Genomic DNA, 19,489 nt, shown 5'->3' on the forward strand with positions numbered 1-19,489 from the left:
CGGGTGCGGGCGCGGGGGGGCCCCGCAGCCAATGAGTGCTGCGCGGGGGCGGCTGCGTGCGCGGCCGGCGGCGTGTTGCAGCCGGGCGGCGTGTGCGGGCCGGAGCGGCGGGCACGCAGCGCCTGTCCTCGCACCTGCAACCCCTTCCGACCCCCTTCCCCCCCCTTTTTTTTTTTCTTTTGGGTTTTTTCCCCCCTCCCCCACCCTTCGGTGCTTTTTTCCCTTTTTTTTTTTTTTTTCCCTTTCCTTTTTCCTTTCCCCCCCCTCCCCGCCCCTCTTCCTGCGCTTTGCTCCGGGAAAACGCTGGATTTTAAACCTCTCCCCGCCCGGCAGTGAGTGGGGAAGGAAAGGGAAAACCATGGCCCAGGCCAGAATGCACCACCCCGTCTCTTGGGTGATCTTCGCCGGGATGGCCGCGCTCCTCCTCCCCCAAGGTAGGGAACGCGGCGGGGGACGCAGCCCGGGCGGGCGGAGGATGCGCGGTCCCACAGCAGCACCCTCCGAGGGGCTGGGGGATGAAAACCCCCCAGAGCGGGGGTGAGGATCCCCCCAGAGCGGGGACAGAGCCGGGGAAGGGTCCCCAGCCCGCCGTGAAGTTGCGGGGGATGCGGATGCGGGTGCGGCGCAGGAATTCCCGGCGCACCGGGCTGGCGGCGGGGGGGACACCGCTCCTCTCCTGGCGTCCTGGTTATTTCTGCGGGTGCAGAAGGACTCTGCCATCCCAGCGCGGTTCTGGCAGGATCGATGAGCCAACAGGCTGCGGGGGTGTCGGGGTTCCTCCGTGCTCCCCCCGCGCCTTTGCTTTTCCAGCAAGGTCGTCCGAAAAACTCGGTGCAGCCCCGCCGCCGCCGGGCTGGGAGTTGGGGAGCGCTGATCCAGCCTGTCCCGAATCAGCACGGCTGCTTCCCCCCAGCCGGAGGACGGCGCTGGGAGGGGAGGGGGGGCTGTGCAAGGGGGAAAAAAAAGAGCAAAAAACGATGGGAAAAGGAGGGGGGAAGAGGCGGCAGGAGCCAGCCCCATCTGGCCGGGAGCGCCGAGCCTGTCAGCTCGCGTTAGGCTCCTCGCAGCCATCTGGAGGGGCTGTGCGAGCGGGGTTTCCTCCGCGGGAGGAGAGGATGGAGCCGCATCCTGCCCCGGGCCGCCGCGGGAGCTCGGGATGCGCAGGGGGATGTGCCGGGGGATGCTGCTGTGCCTGGAGCGCGGCTCCGGGGCGGGATGCGGGCACTTCCCGGGGACATGGATGCACCCCGTGGGGGGATGCAGGCGCTCCTTGGAGCAGGGATGCGCCCCCGGGGCGGTGCGAGGGTTCCTGGGCGGGAGGGATGCACCCGGGGGATGTGGGGTCTCCTGAGGATGGATGCAGCCGGCGGGGTGAATGCACCTCCATCTCCACAGCCGGATCCTGCTCCCTCTGCGCTGCTCACGGGGGGCTGGGGATGTCCAAAGCGGCCCAGGCTCGTCCCCCGTGTGCCGAGGAGCGCTGCAGCAGGAGCCGGGCGGGCTCGGCGTGTGGGGCTGGGGGCTGCGGCGTGCCCAGGGATGCTCACTGCGTGTCTCCCACCACAAACTTCTCTCTGCTGGGCAAACCGTGCCGGCTGCCGCGGGGGGAGAGTCCTCCGTGCCGTATCGACCGGCACAGGCTGCTTAACATGCACATCACACGGTGCCGAGGCATCGCTCCTCTTCGCCTTCCTCCCGCTCTCCATCTCGCAGGGCTGCTGCTGCTGCTGCCCGCCCGGCATTCCTGCATCCCTGGGGCTTCCCCGGCTCCCAGCCCTGCAGGGAACCCGGGCGGGTGTGAAGGGTCGGGGCTCCCCAGGAGAGGGATGGAGCTGCACCTTTCCCTCCTCACTTCTGCTGCTCGGAATTTGTGCCTCATTTGTTTTATTATTTCATTATTTTATTATTTTTTTTAATGCTTGCTTTGGGGCTCCTCACCTGGCTTCCTTGCAGTCTTATTCCATGCCTCTGGTTATCCTTCCTGCTTCCTCTCCGAGCTTCTAGATCAAAAAGTAGTTGGGTTTTTTATTTCTTTCTTTATTATTTTTATAACTCTCCTGGGCAGCAGAGCAGTGGGGAGGAATGTGCTGACTCCCTAAGCCCAAAATCCCCCAATTCCCTGCACTTCAGGAACCTGATGTGGGTGCCAGAAGTCCCTGAGTCACTCTTGGAGTGAGGGAAAGAAGGGAACCACATTACTCCATGGTCTGGGGAGGACACAGGGCAGAGCTGTGGGGAATTGGGTGAAATATTGCCCAGGGCATCAAAAAGTTGGGGTCTTTTTAGGGCTGGGAGTTGCTGCATTGTTGGAGGGAAGAAGTCCCCTTGGGAGTTTTTCTTGCATAATTTTATTTAAGAGTAATTTAAAAAACCCCTCAAACACACCCTACAAATGATTTTGTATTTTAGCACAAACTTTTAAAGAGAGTTTTGAGAAAATTGGGTTCATTCAAGCCCAAGGTGATATTTAGGTTTGTATGCAGTGCTGAAAATCAGCAGGAATGTGCTTCTGCTTCATGAATTCTTCTGCTAATCCCAGCAGTTTTTGGAATTCATAAGTTTTCCCCTTTGTTTGGTGTCCCGAAGTGGAGCTGGCTTGTGTTTGAAGACATGAAAATAATTGTCATGCAGGAAAACTGTGTTTGGCACAAACCTCCTCCAGAAATCTCCAGAGCTGCGTGCTGCCCTCTGCAGCAGCTCGTCCTCCTCTGGGTCATTTCCCTATTTCCAGCCAAACAAACAATAAGAAAAGTGGTTTGTGAGTGTGCTTGAAAGGAAAGTGGAGCATGAAGTGGGATAATTCAGAGGCGTTTGACCACCTGCATTTGTGCAGACATCTGTGGGTCCTCTAAGTTTTGCAGATTCACTTTTGCGGAAATTCTGTAGATTTGTTGGATTTGTGGAATTGTGGCCCTAAAATGGGAGCTGTTGAGGGTTGTGTCCATCAGGAAGGAGCCTCCTGAGCCCTGGAATGTCCAGGGTGGTTGGACACCAAGGGAGCTGGAGCTGGAGAGAGAGGCTGGAGCATTTCTTGGATGCTGCATCCCCTTGGGAAGGAGCTGTGGGTGTCCATTGCATCCACTCACAAGAAGGACGGAGCCAGAAAATGTCCAGCCACAACTTGGGGAATCAGAAGGGAAGAGGGGATGTTGCAGAGGGCTGGGATAGCCCCAGGCTTCGGGAAGTGAGTGGCAATTTGGCAACACAGCTCTCATTGTGTTTGTTCTGTGTCTTCTGTGTGATTTTTAAATAGCAGCAATGAAAATCCAAAATATCCTCACACAGGGCCCAGGCAGCAGAATTTTCCCTTCCCCCTTTCCTGGCTCAAAGCAAAGGGGTGTCCTCACATGTTCCCCATGTCCTTGACCCACAGCCCACCTGGATTTCTTAAGGAAGAGGCAAAAATCTCACCCAGCACTTGGGAGTGGAAGAGACAGGAAAACTCTTCACTCAGCCACGCGTAAAAGGATTAACCAGGCTAAAAGGTCATAGAAGATTTAGCTGGGCCTTTAGCATCAGTAAGCCAAGAATTATGGGAATTTGATTTACAAATTAGCATAAAGACCTTATTCTAATAAGCATACAAGCTGAAATAGGTATGTAAAATAATAGCATGTGTCAACATCCTACACAGAGCGTTCCTCATCCGAAAGAATTATTCGCTCGTTCGATGTGGCTGGGATGCAGATAATTCCCAAAGTGAGACAGGCTGTGCTGGTGTGTGATGGAAAGGCTGGATCTGACCCAGAGACACATCCACAAGGAGGAGGGGCTGGGTGCTTCCCCTAAGGAAGGGCAGGATTTGGGATCTGGTTTGGGGCTAAGAAAAATTTGCTATCCCCAAAAAATGCTGTGCCCAAAAAACGCTGTCTCAAAAAAGTGCCATCCCCCAAAAAATGCCGCCTCGAAAAAATGGTACATCCAGAAAATGTTGTGTCCAAAAAATGTTATCCCTGAAAAATGCTGCCCCCCCAAAAATGATATCCCTAAAAAATGCTGTGCCCAAAAATACTACCCCCAAAAATGCTATCTCAAAAAAGTGCCACTCCCCAAAAAGTTCTGCCCCCAAAAATACTGTCCCCAAAAAATGCTACGCCCTAAAAATATCATCCCCAAAAAATGCTGTGCCCAAAAAATGCTGCCCCCAAAAATGATATCCCCCAAAAATGCTGTGCTCAAAAATACTACCCCCAAAAATGCTATCTCAAAAAATTGCCACTCCCCAAAAAATGCTGCCCCCAAAAATACCGTCCCCAAAAAATGCCACACCCAAAAAATGTCGTCCCCAAAAAATACTGTGCCCAAAAATATTATCCCCAAAAAATGCTACTCTCAAAAAATGCTATCTCAAAAAAGTGCTATCCCCCCCAAAAATGCTGCCCCCCAAAATACCATCCTCCAAAAATGCTACACCTGAAAAATGCTGTCCCCAAAAAGTGCTGTGGCCAAAATCCTATGAGAATTTTCTGTCAGTAGAGGGGCATGGAGAAACCTTCTGCTACTCCCCAAAGATTCTATCCCCCAAAAATGCTGCCCCCCAAAACACTTATCCCCCAAGAAATGCTATCACCAAAAAACGCTGGCCCAAGAAAATTCTATCCCCAAAAAATGCCATCCCAAAAATCCTGTGAGAATTTTCTCTCAGTGGAGGGGTGAGGGGAAACCGCCTGCTACTACCAAAAATTCTATCCCCAAAAAATTCTATCCCCAAAAAATGCTGCCCCCAAAATATTCTACCCCCAGAATTTTGTGAGAATTTTCTCTCAGTGGAGGGGTGAGGGGAATCCTCCTGGCAGCTCGTGCAGGAGGTAATTGCACTAATGAATGTGTATAAGAAAAATTACGTGTATCGACATCTTTTTGTGAATGCTCGGATTTATTGGTCCTCAGGAAAAATATTAGATGTGGTTAATAGTTATCACACAGGTCAATAAAACATGATATTCACCCCAACAGCAGAAAATAGCTTTTTAATAGGTAATAACAGTAATAATCAATAGCTACATGATTAGATAACCCAGTTATATGCAGTACATAAAAGGAAAGGAATGCACTCTGCCTGCTCGGTGCCGGATTTGGAGCGTGGCTGAACATCTGTCATTGCTGTTGATTCCCAGCAGGGCAGAGGAGGTATCAGCACCTCTGGAAATCAGGAACCACGTGGCATTAATTGGCACATTTTTAAGATTCATCAGAGCAAGCAGCAACCTGAGAAGACCTTTGGAAAGCAGCTGAGCTGTGCGAAACGCTGGAGGCACCCAAAATGCTGGGAAGGGGATGGGATTTTGGTTTGGGTGGCGGAGCTGCAGGTGGGGTTTCTAAGTGTGTTGTCATCTTATTGCAGGGGTTCCATGCTGTTGTCTCCTTATCACAAAAGTTTCACGCCTTCCTAGTGTTTCTCATGGACACCTCCTCAGAGCACTGACTCTTTCTTCTTCCCAAACTGACTCCAGTTCCCTTCTCAATACCACCCCACTCTTTATAGCATCTTCTTCTCATTGGTTACTGTTAAAGTCAGGCCAGCTCCTAATCTTTGATAATTGGCCCAGCTACAACTCCTTAGGGGTAAGAATACTTTCTACACGATCTTTATTTTCTTATATTCTATCCCCCTACACAAGTGTGGATTTCTGCTGCTTCCCTGGGAGCCTCCCTGTGCTGAGCTGGTTACACAGCAGTGGATTGGCAGGAGACAAGGAGGAGCAAAGCTGTTGTATTTGCTCTTTGCTGAGATCTCAATGATAAAATTATCAAAATGATAAAAAACATGATCAAAATGATAGAAAAAAATCGAAGTGAAATGGAAACTCCATTGTGTGAAATAAATTACCTTAGAGCACAGGAGGAGGTGCTGGAGTAGGTTTGTGTAGTAGCTACACCAGGTTTAGGAGCCCCACTGGTGGACTGGAGATGTGTGAGGTCCTGTAAGTGCTGGCACAAATTTCAGGATGTGCAGTTGTTTCCTGGCATGAAGCACATGTGAACAAGTGGGTGTGTGAGGAGGAAAAGATTGTCCATCCCAGGGGTTCATGGCAAGGGTTTGGAGCTGCCTTGGAGTTGAGCAACAGGGGCAAAAATGAGCAAAAATGCCAGATTTGGGGATTCTATGGAAGCCCAGGTTGGTGTCCAGATGTTTCACATTTGGGATGAGCTTCATGGGTCAGAAGGAGATAAATATCAGTTTGATAAGCAGAGAGGATCAGGTAGGAGCTGAGAGCTTGGAAAAAACCTCCTCTGCTAAATCTGAGCTTCTGAGCCACCCTAGGGACCATCCCTCTGTGCAGGACTGGGGCTCTGGAGGCTGCAGCCAGTTTTGGGATATGCTTGTGTTTAGAAAAGCTTCTTCTCCTTTCCCCACATAGGAATTTTGATCAGCACAACAACCCTGGCTTGTGGTTTTTCCATCTTCCTTTAGCTTACTCCTGAGATGAGTGCATTTGATATTAGAAGTGTCTGCTTTGTGTATTTTCCTTGCAGTTTTCACTTAAAAATACCTATATTGTGATTTCCTCCCCCATTTTATTTTTTCCCCATGGGGAAGGAATTGATCAGTTGACAGATTTAGGTCAGGTTAGTGAGCGGGGCTTGCTGTTTTCTGTGATAAACCAGGAGTGGATGGGGAGAGCTCTTCCCAGGAAGCTCCAGTCAGACAGTGCAGGTGAATTTCAGCTTTCCTCAGCCTGGGAAACACCCCCTGAGGAGCAAATATTTGTCCATGGGGATCAGAAAAAGACCTTCATTTGTGTTTGTCTTTGCTTGCTAACTTCAGTAGTGGAAAGAAAGGGCAAAACTTTCCTTGCTTGTTCTCCACTTGAAGGGACAAGAGCTTTAAAGAGGGGAAATGGGATTTTTTGAGCATTCCTGTCATTCTCCTTTGATGGGCAGTGACAAATCTCCCGTTAGACTCAAACCTGATCCATCTCTGATGTTCATGGCAAAAGCTTTGAGCTGTGACTTGGACTTGGAGCTGAGCTCTTGGTTTCAAACAGGAGCCAAAATGAGCAAGGTGCCAGATTTGGGGATTTTGTAGAGGAAGTCCAATCCATGCTTCTGTCTTCTGTTGCCAGCCAGCACCAACACATGGGTTTTTCATGCCTTTAGAAGCTTTTTATAGGAAAAAACAAAACAGGCTGGGAGAGCTGGGGGTGGTCACCTGGAGAGGAGAAGGCTCCAGGGAGAGCTCAGAGCCCCTGCCAGGGCCTGAAGGGGCTCCAGGAGAGCTGCAGAGGGACTGGGGACAAGGGATGGAGGGACAGGACACAGGGAATGGCTCCCACTGCCAGAGGGCAGGGCTGGATGAAATATTGGGAATTGTTCCCTGTGAGGGTGGGGAGATCCCAGAACAGGATGCCCAGAGCAGCTGTGGCTGCCCCTGGATCCCTGGAAACGTTGAAAGCCAGGCTGGATGGGGCTGGGAGCCACCTGGGATAGTGGAAGGTGTCCTGTCCATGGCAGGGGATTGGAATAAGAGGATCTTTAAGGTCCCTTCCCAACCCAAACCATTCTGTGATTCTACAAAAAACAGGATCACAAAGAGCAACCCCTTTGTCCCTGCGCCCCTTGGGGCACCCCAACCCCTGCATCCTGCAGGAATTGCATCCCAGCACATTTGGAACTGTGGCTGGCAGCTGGGGTGAGCTGCCACCTCCCTTCTCCTCCCTCTCCTCCCCAAGCAGGCACCTTGCTCGTGGTCAATAATAAATCAGAGGTGCTGCCTTGCCAGGCTCTGCTCTCTGCTGCCAGGCGGCAGAGCACGGATTTTTGATGTGCTCAACAGTTAATATGTCTAATGCTGAAAGCTGTTGTAAATTAATTGACCTCTTGGCCCCCTTGTCCTGTTGACTGTTCCCACTGAAGACAGTGGTTGGTTCTTGGCATTCTTGCCCCCCTCCTCCACCTCCCAGTAATGCTTTGCTTGCTAATCAGGGCAGTCAGAAAAAGGAGCCTCGGCTCTGAAATGCTTCAGAGGAGCTGCATGGGCAGGTCAGGGTTCTGGGCATCCACTGTGCCTGAATTCCTGGTGGTCAGAGTGTTCCCTTTAAAGCTCTGCATGGAACCCTCTGCCTTCCCACGGGGACAATGGGGATGGGGGTGCTGCCAGACTGGAAAGTCCCAGCACAGCCCCAAGGAGCCTCTGGACGTGGATGGAAGGGGCACCTCTACGCACTGGGTGAGCTGTGACTCACACCAGGTCATGGGGCTGGCTTGGAGGAAGGATGAAGGCAAATTCTCATTAGGGATTTTTTGGAAATGACAGAAAAAGATCCCAGAACAGTTTGGGTTTGAGCTTAAACCTCATCTCATTCCCGTGGTAATCACATATCCTCTGAACACAAAGAGACATAGCTGTTCCAGGATTTTCCTGGGAAGCTGTGAGAAGCTGTGGGAAAGTTCAGAGAAAGAATTAAAACAATTATTATCTCTTTTTCTGTAAACGTTGTTTATAGATATGATTCTCCAGAGTGTGCTATTCATAGTTCACCAACAGGAGAGAGAAGATTCCTAAAGGCCAATCAGGTCTTAGGTCCACCATTGTTTCTGTAAGAACTGTGGATTTCTAAATAAAGTGTTTTTCATGCTTTCTGATGATGGAGTCTCTGTATCACCTTTGGCTGTCCCTGATATCCCTTTAGTGACACATTTCACCCTCTACCATGGCAGGAACACTTTCTACTGTCCCAGGCTGCTCCAAGCCCCATCCAACCCAGCCTTGAGGGACTGGTGTATTTTCCTTGCACACTGCTGATCCTGGAAACCCTGATTTAGCTTGGAAAGGAGCTTGGAAAACCACAAATGCTCAGTCCACAGGGCTTGTTCGTGTCCTCCAGTGACTCATGGTGGGAGAGAAAGAGAGCAGCTGCTAAGGAGTGGGAAATGCCACAGGAAATTGTGTAATATTAGAAACGAAGCAGAATGTTTCAGGTTTTTCTAATTCCAAAATGAAATAATAATAAAAAAAAGAACAATCACCAAATTCCCAGTGAAAGCAAATTCTGGGAAGAGTGAGGATTGATTTTTGAAGCATTTTCTTCGGAGCTCGCTGAGGCTTTATGTACAAAGTTGTGAAGTGATTTAGAAAAAAAAAAATAGAAAGAGCTCCAAAGGCCATGTTCCAGCAGTATCAAAGAGCCTGGAGTCTCCAGCCTTGTTCCATTTTGTATTGTTATTTCTTCAAAACAGATCCTTTGCTAATGTTTCCATTTTACTAGAAACAGAATTCTTGATTTAAAGAACTGGTTTGAAAGCCAAACCTGACCCGCCTCACTGGAAGCGTGACAGGCCCACAGAGCAAAGCAAGGTTCATTAGCGCCATAATATTCTCTTTCTTTTTTTGGTGTTTGGGGCTTTTTTCCCTCTCTTAGAAGAGTTATCTGGTGAATAGCACTTGGTTCCTGGCTTGGTTTGGGTGTTTTTAGCTTTTATTCCCTTTCCACAGGACAGATGGTATTTAGAGATCAGAGGGTGCCTCCGTTAGACTTTTACTTTTCCAAAGTCAATTCCCAAAGGCAGCACTGGGGTTTTTGATAGCGGGCCAAGGCGCAGGAGAGCGGCAGGGCTGGCTGGCACGGGGTGAATTTGGATTTAACATGAGTGACATCTCTCTTAATGAAGCTCTTTTTGGAACAAAGCTGGCGAGGAGCAGGATCCGTGATCCATTAGAGGCCGGGGTAGTGGCAGAGCCAAAACTGCCTTGTCACTGGAGACAACATGAAAAAAAATGTGTATTATTTATTGTTTACTTTTTGTGCCGCTTTTCTGCACGTCAATGCTTCCCATTGTATGTTTTGGGCTTCAAAACCTGACACCACATTAGAAACCATCTCCAAAGCCCCCAAATAATGCATAAACTATGATTATTCCTTCTGATCCACTTGTGTTTATGTAAATGGCTGGAAAAGCGTTTTTCAGCTTATTTCAGAAGCTTAAGGGATTCATACCAAGCCTATTATTGAAAAATCAGAAAGTGAAAAGCAACTTCTGAGACACGGAATTAGCAACTCAATGGCAGCGCTGGGGCTGCGGGGTCTGGCTGGACCACAGATGGGAATTCCCTTGGGATTCAAAAATCCAGCAGGTTTGGGGGGATTTGAGGGGAGAGGGGGCTCAGAGGAGGTTTGGGGTCAATTCAAAGGGATGAGGGGCTGCAGGGGGAGCTGGGGCACAAACCATTGGTGCTGCTGGGGATGCTGGTCGGGGTTTTGGGGGATGAAGCCCCCAAGCACTTGCGGAATTATCTCTTGCACCCACGGGTGGGAAGGGGCTGGCAGTGCCATCCTTGCTCCATCCAAACCTTTTCCTCTGTCCCAGGAGAGCTGGGACCAGATGCAGGTTCTCTTTGGGCTCCATCCCGTTCCAGCCAGCCCTGCAGCATCTCATCCCTCCTCTCCTGCTTCCTTTTTTCCCCCTGGTTTGGTCCCTTTCCCCCTTCCTTATGTTAATTTCCCACCTGAGCACCAAGTACTTTATAAATAGCAAATCTGAAATGAATTTCCTAGCAGCAATCATTATCTCCCTCGACAGCCATTAAACATTCACACAAGCAGAGCAAAATGACAAAGGGGATTGATTTTTACAGTATGTTGGGGGGAGGTAGGAGAAAGGAAATATGTTGACAAGGCTTTTTTTTTTTTGCCTTATTTCCCCCCCTCTCTCCCTTCTCCCCTCCCTTCCACATCCTCTGTCTTGGTGGAAATCAAAATCACCCTTTCGGAGATCGGGTTGGGAGGGGATGGGAGACAGCGAAGTCGGAAATAAATAACAATAAATTAAAAAAAAAAAAAGGAGAAAAACAAAAAGCAGCAAGTTCTTCTTCAAGCAGCAAGCTCTGCTCCCTTCCTCTGCAGCCCCTTGCTCCGATCCGCTGGCCATGTACAACTGGTAAACATGAAGTTGGTTCCGTGGCCTGGCTGTGGAGATGAATATGTCAGAGCTAATGCCTGTGAAGATGGAGGGGTGGGCTGCAGGGAAAGGGGGGGCCCAATCTGGGGGCCTGCTCAGCAGAATAAATGTGTTGATGCAATCGTTGGGAGCGGGCGAGCCGCGGCCGAATGAGGCACTGTAGCTGAAAATTTAACTTTGATTTCAATTTTCATATTTGTCAGCAATAATTAGATTCAAGAAATGTTTTTGCCGCTGTTCTAAAATACTAATAAGTAGGAGCCTTTGTAGTATGGCTAATGGAGTCTTTTTTTTCCTAGTGGGCTAGAAAAATTCCATTAAAGGGAAAAGTCATACTATATTACTGTGCTTCAACATGCAGTGGCTCTGCTGCCACAGGAATATCTGTGCTGGGAAACAGTGCAGGGATGATGCTGGGACTGGTTCCTGTGGCTGGGATTGGGCAGGACCAGAGGGGACCCCCCACACCAAACTGGGCAGGGGGTGATGCTCTGAGGGGCTTTGGGAAGCTTTTGAGCTGCTCATGGGGTGATACCCCAGTGGCTCTCACCCAGCAGGTTTTGGCAAATTGTTTCAGTGTTCCCATTTCCCTTTGGGTTTGAAGCCTTGGATCAATGAGGAATTTCCCCTTGTTGGCTCTGCCAAAGGCAGAAAGCTCCTTCCACCCCTCCCCAGCCTGCAGGGTGGATTTCCTTGGCAGCACTGCCAGGTTTTATCCCAGGGAGATGCCGGCAAGGAAAGTGATATTAAATTTGCTGGCGATATGCAGAGCAAATGGGGAAGCTCTAAGTTGTGTCATTCTCAAGTTACTTCAGCCTATTAAGCAAACAAAAGCACTTGTGGAGTGAGAAATGGAAATGGCCAACGTGGCCCGATTAATCCTGGAAGTACAATTCCATTAATAAGCCAGCTTTTAATAGGTGGCTCTTTCCAGGAGCTGCTGGGACGAAGAATTGATGTATTCACTGTAATTGTATTGCAACTAATAGGATCAGAAGAAAATTGTATGGAGAACTTATTCCTTTGCCACCATATTCCAATCAGTTGAAATAATACAGGAGGGCCCAGCATGGTAATGAGACTTAAATCTAAACAGGAATATTTTAAATTTTAGTGTGTGTGGAGGGGAGTTGGCTTGTGCTTTTCCTTCCCCATAGATTGGGCAGAAATAAAAAGAAATAAAAGAGAAGTTCAGAGAGGTGCTGGAGGAAATGGGAATCCCAATCCCAGTGGAAATGCTCCGTGGTTGGGTGCTGGGGCTGGGATGTGGCTGCTGGTGCAGAGCTGTGCCAGCTCAGCCTCTCTCCTGAATGCTAAGGGGGTGTCTGGATGCCCAGGGATGGCACTGCCCCCTTGGCACCTCACCCAGAGCCTTTTGTTCCCGTCATTGGCAGCGAGAGGAGCCTTCCCCCTCTGCAGTGGCTGCGGTTCACTGGCAGAGCTCATTAACGAGCCTCGGGTCCTCCCTCCATTCATCCCCCGTTTATTCCCTCCTCCATCTGCAGGCTCTGATGGTTTGCTGATCCTTTCTTCCCAAGGAACTCCTGCAAAAACCCCACCTTCTGCTTTAGGGAGCAAATGTACCTTTGTGGCTGTGGCTCTGGGCCCCCGTGGGCTGCAGAGAGGGATTTGGGCTTTAATCCACGAGTGTCTCTCCAAGGGACCTTGGAAAAGAAGAGCTGTGCAAATCTCGGGCAGGCTGGGTGGCTCAGCATATGCAAGGTGATGCACAGCAGTGCCCCAGGATGCACATCTCCACAATATCAATGGAATTGGGGAATGGTGCAATTAAAGCAAGGGAAATGCCAATGTGGGAGCTGCCTGACCCAGAATCTGTGCGGCACATGATTACTGGAGCTGTAGCTCGGCCATGAGAAGTTTGCAATCACTTTTTGTCTGTTCATCACTGGTTCGGGGCTGTTTGTTTTTCACTCCTCCTCCCTATTTGTATGCATGCTCTGACCCTGCTTTGGTAACAGGCTAGAGAGTAAATAGAAAGGGGAGGGGAAAAAAAAAGGCAAGGGGAAAAAAAAAGCCAAGGCACAGTTCAGCTCAAATCCCCAAGGAAACAGATGTGATTGCCTTCCAGAAATGGCTCCAATAAGGCCAGAAAGGAATATTGCTTTTATAGCTTTTGGGATATAAAACATTTAGAAAATGTGATTGACTGGTAGTGCCTAATTTATCATTTATCCATTTCTCCCTCCACCCAAACACAGCAGTATCCTCAGACGGACTCATTTCCACCTTTTCTTGGCTTTGTGCCCCTTTCCTATGTGTGACACACGTGCACACCCATGTGTCCTTGCACGCTGAGCTGTGTGCACACACAGGCACGTGTTCCCCCACGCTCCTGGCTCCTTGTCCCTGTGTCATGGATTTATCATCGTTCTGCTAAGCACTCAAACTCCTGTGGCTATTTATAATTAATGCTCAGAAACCTGCCAATCCATTTAATGACACCAGGAGGTCACGGCCTCCCTTATAGCTTCCCATTAATCATCATTAGAACAGTTCTGGGTTTTTTACGTTCTTTTAAAATGTTAATTCACCTTTATAATGCTCCTTTCAGCTCTGACTGTAAAGGGATACTCTGCAGTCACTCCAGACTGTCTTGCAAGTGTGTGCAGGTGAAAGGCTCAGTGGGACAATTGCACTTGATAAAGTCTCTTGGATGTCTCCCGCTGGAATGAATCACACTCGCAAGCTCTGCCAGATGGGATTTCTGCACTGCCCTCTGCCGCCGGCTCCTCGCACGGTGCTGGCACCGCTCCCTCCCTGCCGGCTCCATCCCTCACCACTCCTCCCTCCTGAGCCACAGCATCACAGAATCCTGGGGTGGCTTGGGTGGCGAGGGACCTTAAAAATCCTCTGGTTCCATGGTCCAATCCTCTGGTTCCATGTTCCAATCCTCTGGTTCCATGTTCCAATCCTCTGGTTCCAAGACATGCCAAAATCTGTCATGGTTTGGAAAGACACGAGTCTGCTAAGGAAGGCAGGAGCCTCCCCTGAACTGGGAAATGTAAACCCCCCCTCCCTCCAAATTGTTATAAATTTGAAATTAAGGGGCTCTCAGGCAAAAAAAATAGGGGAGCAGGAATAATGGTTCTTTAATAGGGAAGAAAATAAAAAAAAATAAAATAAACAATGCAGTAAATTAAACCAACACTGACAAAGTCAGAACTCAACCTGACACCCTGTGGGTCAGGGTGTTGGCAGCAGTCCCATTGGAATTGTGGCTGCAGCCCTCCTGAAGTGCCAGGTGTGATTCCCCACGTGGAATGAGCTTATCCATGCTGGCACAGAGCTGGCTCTGCCAGGCTGTGTTTGGGCACACCTTTACTGGGAAGGTTTTTAGATCTGAAGTGGGCTTTCATGCACAGTTTGGCTTTATGGGTTCTGGTGTCTTGGTTTGGGTGGAGCATCCAATTTATCCCTTGCGAAAGTTAACAAAAATCCCCCAAAATCCCAATTCCCAGAGAGCAGGGCTGCTCCCATTGGCGAGTCCATCTCTTTCCTGCCAGTGCCCTGGGAGCCTCCAACCCTTGTTGTGTGTCCCAAAGCACCCCCTGCCATGGTCACAGCACAGGGCATCAGCAGTGATGTCTAGAGGCAGCTTGGTGGAAGGAAAACTCCGGGTGCAATCTGGTACCTTTGGCAGCAGTTCCTCTTCAGTAGCCTCCTCCTGGCTCGTGGTTGGAAGCAATCATCCCTCTCCAAAGTCAATCTGTGCTTGCCACCAAAGGGAATGGCTCCAAGGCAGTGCAATCCCGATCCAGATTGGGGTGTTGATCCTTTTGGGAACAGTCCCATGGCCCCATGTGAGCTGTGGGGACTTCTCACAGCTCTGGGTGCCAAAGCTCCAGAGGATCCCGTGATTTCTGCTCTGTGCTCATCCAAGAGGGGAGAAGGCAACACGGACACCCAGTTCCTTTGGTGGGAAGCATACACAGCCCTATGTGTGCTCAAGGAGGGCAAAAATTCATGCTGGCTTCTCTGTTTGGGTGAAATAGGATCACTCCTGCTCCTTTGGAGACTTCTGGTCTGGGTGAGAGCCGAGCCCAGGCCCGTTTCTCTGAGTAAATACGCCAGCAGCATTTGGCTTAATGAACTGTGGCTTTTAATAAATGGCTCTTATCTTGCTGAAGTGCTGCTAAATTGTCAGGATTTAAAATTAGCCTAATAGATTTGTGGGCGATGTTTTATTCACTGGTTAGTTGGAAAGAGATGGAGGGGGGGGGAGAGATGGCTCCACCCAGTTCTCCCTGAATTATACCCGAGTTACTTATTTGTTTGGGCCGAAGGGGAAATGTTCTGGATTAATGTGCAATGCTTCAGCACCTGACTTAATGAGAATTTAGAGACCTATCCCAAACTGATAGTCTCCCATTAATCACTTGGTGGCCCCTCTGCTTTGCTGTCCCAGGGATGTATTTTTCGTGGTGGTGGTAGGGTTATGGTACCCACTGCTGCTTGCCAGGAAAAGGGGATGGGGATGGACAATGGAAGTTTTTAGGTGCTGTGGTGGCTTCCAGGATGATTTCTTACATCTTTGCTCTGTGTTGAGTTGAAGTAGATCCCATAGATCTCTGTCTACACCACACCTACCTGTACAACTTGAGTTCTTGAGCATGAAGTTGAAGTTGCTCGGCTTGTGGTACATCCCATGAACTTCCATGAGCCACTTTGCCTGCATTTCTTTTGGCAAAGCTGAGCTGGTTATGATCCTGTTGACAGTTTGGAGGCATATGGAGAGTCAAGGCAGAACAGTGTCTTATAATAGAGTAAAATGGGATCTGGTTGGGATGAAAGATGCCAGGGAAATGTCAATCACTATCATTATCCTAACAAACTGCTGTACCTGCAGAGATGATAATAATATTTAGCAATTATATGGCACCTAACAAGCTCAAACAGCACAGACTGCAGCTAATTAAATCTCCCAAGACTTCCTTTGGGTGGGTGATTTCCTTAGAGCATGGACCAGCTTCTCAGAGCATTTTGTGAGAAGTTCTGGCACTTCTTCCTCATTTCACAGGAAGAGAAGGGTGGTCCTGCTGGAAATCCATGCAGTGAGGGTGGTGGGGTCAGTCCTGGCACTGTGTTGGGCTGTTTGCTCCATTAGGAGGTGTTGGGTGGCCTTGACTTGATCACCCAGATGGCCAAAGGTGTTTGGATGTGTTGATGTGCTTTTCCTCATCCTTTTTGGAATTGGGGAGAGTTTGGGTGCTGGACACCCAGATGAGGACCCCACCAGCACCCCTTGATGAAGCAGAGGTGCTGGTACAGATGGTTTTCAGGGCTGGACAGTCAGAGGGTGTTTTCTCCGGTGCCTGCTTTGCTGTGCTGCTGCTCTTTCCCTCTTGGTTCATCATTCCCCATCCCATCTCGAGCGAGCTGCATCCTCACAAACCCTTCTGGAGGGTGACACATCAACCAGCATCCCTGGTTTGGCTGGGCCATCCAAGATCACAACTGGAATTTAATACCAATATAGCCGGATGGAACGTGCCTGGGCTCCTCTGGCCTTGCTGCTTGACCAAAGGCAGCAGCTGTGGTGGTTTCACCTCAGAGACACTTTTGGCTGGCTGGGTGCTGCAGCTGGGTGCTTGGGACAAGTCCAGGCATGCAGGAGCTCATGTTTACCTCTGTGGAGAAGCTTTAAGGTGATGGTGAAGGAAAGGAGTCGGTTCTCATGGAGGGTTTGGATGCAGAGCTTTATTCTGGCCCACAGGCCTCTGAATGCAGCACCAGCTCCAACAGAACTCCCTGAGCCCGTGGTTGCTGTTCCTTTGAACCCCAGGAGAGGGGCAGGGAAGGGGCAGGGAGCCACCAAGCAGGGACAGGAGGGGAGGGACAAAGGGACAAAGGACACCTGGATGGCCCAGTGTCCCCCAGGGTTGAAAGGCATCTTTTGAACTTCGCCAATCACTTGACGCCCTTGCTGGAATGCCAGGATTGACAGACAGCACTCAGCAGGGTGCAAGGGAGGGGAAGGGAGAGGTTATTGGCACACCTGGGGAAGGAACTGGAATAGGTGAGACAGGCTATTACATTGCACTGCAACAGATCACAGTGACAGAAAGCAAGACTTGGAACGTTTCCCCATTTGTGGTGCTCTCACCTCTCCCTTCCTGGCAAGCAGCAGGTGAACGCTGCCTGGATCCAGCCAGGCTTCCTGAGCCCTGCCCAGTGCATGTTGCTCCAGCCCAGGCAGCCCCTGGTGTCCCTGTAACTTTGTGAAGGTCAGCATCGGTGTCTGAAGTGGTAGCAAGGCGTGATGCACAGTGTCAGCCATAAAGGAAATGTTGTATATAAAAGATAAGTTTTTTTTCTTTTCTTGTGGCAGAGGAACAAGGCGCCGAGTTCATTTAGCATTCATAAAGTCTTGCTTTGGAAACGCCTTTAAGTACTGCTGAGGGAGACTTGAAGGAGCATGTTTGAGAGTCAAATGCACATCTCCTTGGGCTCTCCTTTCATCTGCTTTAAAAAACACAATCTTTTTTTTTAATCTTTTTTTTTTCCCCCTCTGTAAAAATACTAATCTTCTCCAACAGCAGCAGACACCCAGGGTGCAGGCGCTCGGCAATTAGCTCAGTGAACAGAATAAGTGAGGAGCAGAGGGAAGGGGGGACTCAGCCAAGGACCTAAGGACGCTGAAATCCTGAAATCTTGCCTGCTAATTAGGAGGCAGCACAGGATGGGGCCTGGGTAATCCAGGTGCTGAGTCACAACAGCCCAGTGTGCTGTCCACTCGGGTGGCAACGTGCCTCTTTGTCATCCTCTGGGCTGAGAGGAAGGCCCACCAGGGAATTTGGGTCTTGGGCTGGGGAAGAGTCCAAGGGGATGAGGTGAGGATGAGTTTGGCTTGATTTACGACCTGGCAAGAGTAGTCTTGATTCTGAGCAGGTCACGAGTAGCTGTTGGGAGAAACATGTGGAGGTTTTGGCGTGATTCCTCCTTGGAATCTTGGCCAACACTTGGAGTGGAGTGTCCGTCCTCCAGAGGCTGGGCTTTCCCTCGCAGAGAGTCATCTTCTTGGAGTTGGTGTCAGCGTGGAAATTCAGTGCATGATTCCTGTTCCCCTCGCAGGAGCTGAGGCAGAAGGAGAGAGACAAAAGCAACAAGGGTTGTCGTCATCCAGACTTCTTCAGCTTGTGAAGAGCCAACTTCTTGGGAAGTGTCAGATGGGCAGAAGTTCAGCTCAGCCCCTTCTTTTGGCTGAAACTTTTCTTGTCCTTGAAATCTCTCTCCTTCTCTCTTCACTTGAGGGAAGGGAATTTGCTGTGATGGAATATGTTGTCTTGTGGCTTTTTATGAAAACAGCACATGTCACTGCCCCTGTTTCCTGGAGCCAAAGGATATGGCTGGATTTCAAAAAGAAAAGGACTGGATGATTTCATTATTGCTAACAACTGTTCCCACCAAGATAAGGGCAGTCTAATCACATTCCCTGTGAAGAAGTACCAGGGGAACCAAAGGGGAACATTTCCATTTGATCTTCCTCGTTGTCTTGTGTGTTTTGGTCCTCTTCGGTGCTGAGCAGTGCCAGGAGCAGGCTGTGAGGCTGAGGGGATTTGGGGGAGTCGAGGCAGCAGTTCGTGGTGCAGTGTCCTGGTTATCAGGGGTGTCCCAGGCTGGAGATGCTCTGCCAGCAGCTGCCTCCACATCAGGATTTATTTCAGTGCCCGCCTGCAGTCAGGGCTGGAATTCCTCATCCCAAACTCTTTGAGCAGAGCCTGAGCTGATGAAGGAGGCTGAGCACTGAGCAGAGAGGGAGTTTCCAGCTTTTTATTTTTTGATTTGCAAGTTGCCCAGAAGAAAAGTGCCACCTCCTTCAGAAAAAAAAAAATCAAAAAATCAGCTCTTATGGCTAATGAATTTGCTTTTCTTAATTATGTTTCTCAGATTCCCGATGTAGATTCCCATGAGAACTGATCCATAGCTGAAAACCCCCTCTGCAGTGATGTCTTGGTTTGGAAAGCCAGGAGTCTGCTAAGGAAGGCAGGAGCCTTCCCTGGAATGGAAAATGTAAAACCTCCCCACCCCTCTGAATTGCTATAAATTTTAAATCAAGGGGCTCTCAGGCAAAAATATGGGAGCAAGAATAACAGTTCTTCAATAGGGAAGAAAAAAAATAAAAGGATAAAATAAACTATGCAGTACACTAAAACAGCTAAAACAACAGAGTCAGAACCCAGCCTGACACCCTGTGGGTCAGGGTGTTGGCAGCAGTCCCATTGGAAATGTGGCTCAGCCCTCCTGCAGTGTCAGGGCTGGTTCTGCTGGAGCAGGGATCCTGTAGAGAAGGATGTGTTCTTCCTCTGAAGATCCAGGGGAAGAAGAGACAGCTGCTGTTCCTCTGGGGATCCCGTGGAGAAAGCCGTGCTGGTGTCTCAAAACCTCTGGATTATATCTGGGTAGGAATGCTTGGCTCCTCCCTCTGGGCTCACATCTCCCAATGGGATGCTGTAGTTCTTATCAGCCATGCAGTGACATTCAATAGCTGTTATCAGCAGATGCCCCCTCCCAGGGAGGTGTGATTGTGGTCACTCAAAGAGAGAGATAAGGAAAACTGCCCACTTGACAA

The 19,489-nt window shown here is 49.7% G+C and overlaps 1 protein-coding gene across 1 annotated transcript in view; it reads left to right on the forward strand.

The window, feature by feature from the left end:
* The first annotated feature begins 273 nt into the window (after positions 1-273).
* Positions 274-19,489, forward strand: part of LOC131093966 (protein CEPU-1) — a 395,330-nt gene continuing 376,114 nt past the window's right edge. The window contains exon 1 of the mRNA XM_058041404.1: positions 274-434. Coding sequence (XP_057897387.1) covers positions 359-434 — 76 coding nt within the window. The 5' untranslated portion in view covers positions 274-358. The remainder of the gene's footprint in view (positions 435-19,489) is intronic.

Source organism: Melospiza georgiana, chromosome 27 (genome assembly GCF_028018845.1).
Source record: "Melospiza georgiana isolate bMelGeo1 chromosome 27, bMelGeo1.pri, whole genome shotgun sequence".
In the NCBI taxonomy this organism is placed as follows: domain Eukaryota; kingdom Metazoa; phylum Chordata; class Aves; order Passeriformes; family Passerellidae; genus Melospiza; species Melospiza georgiana.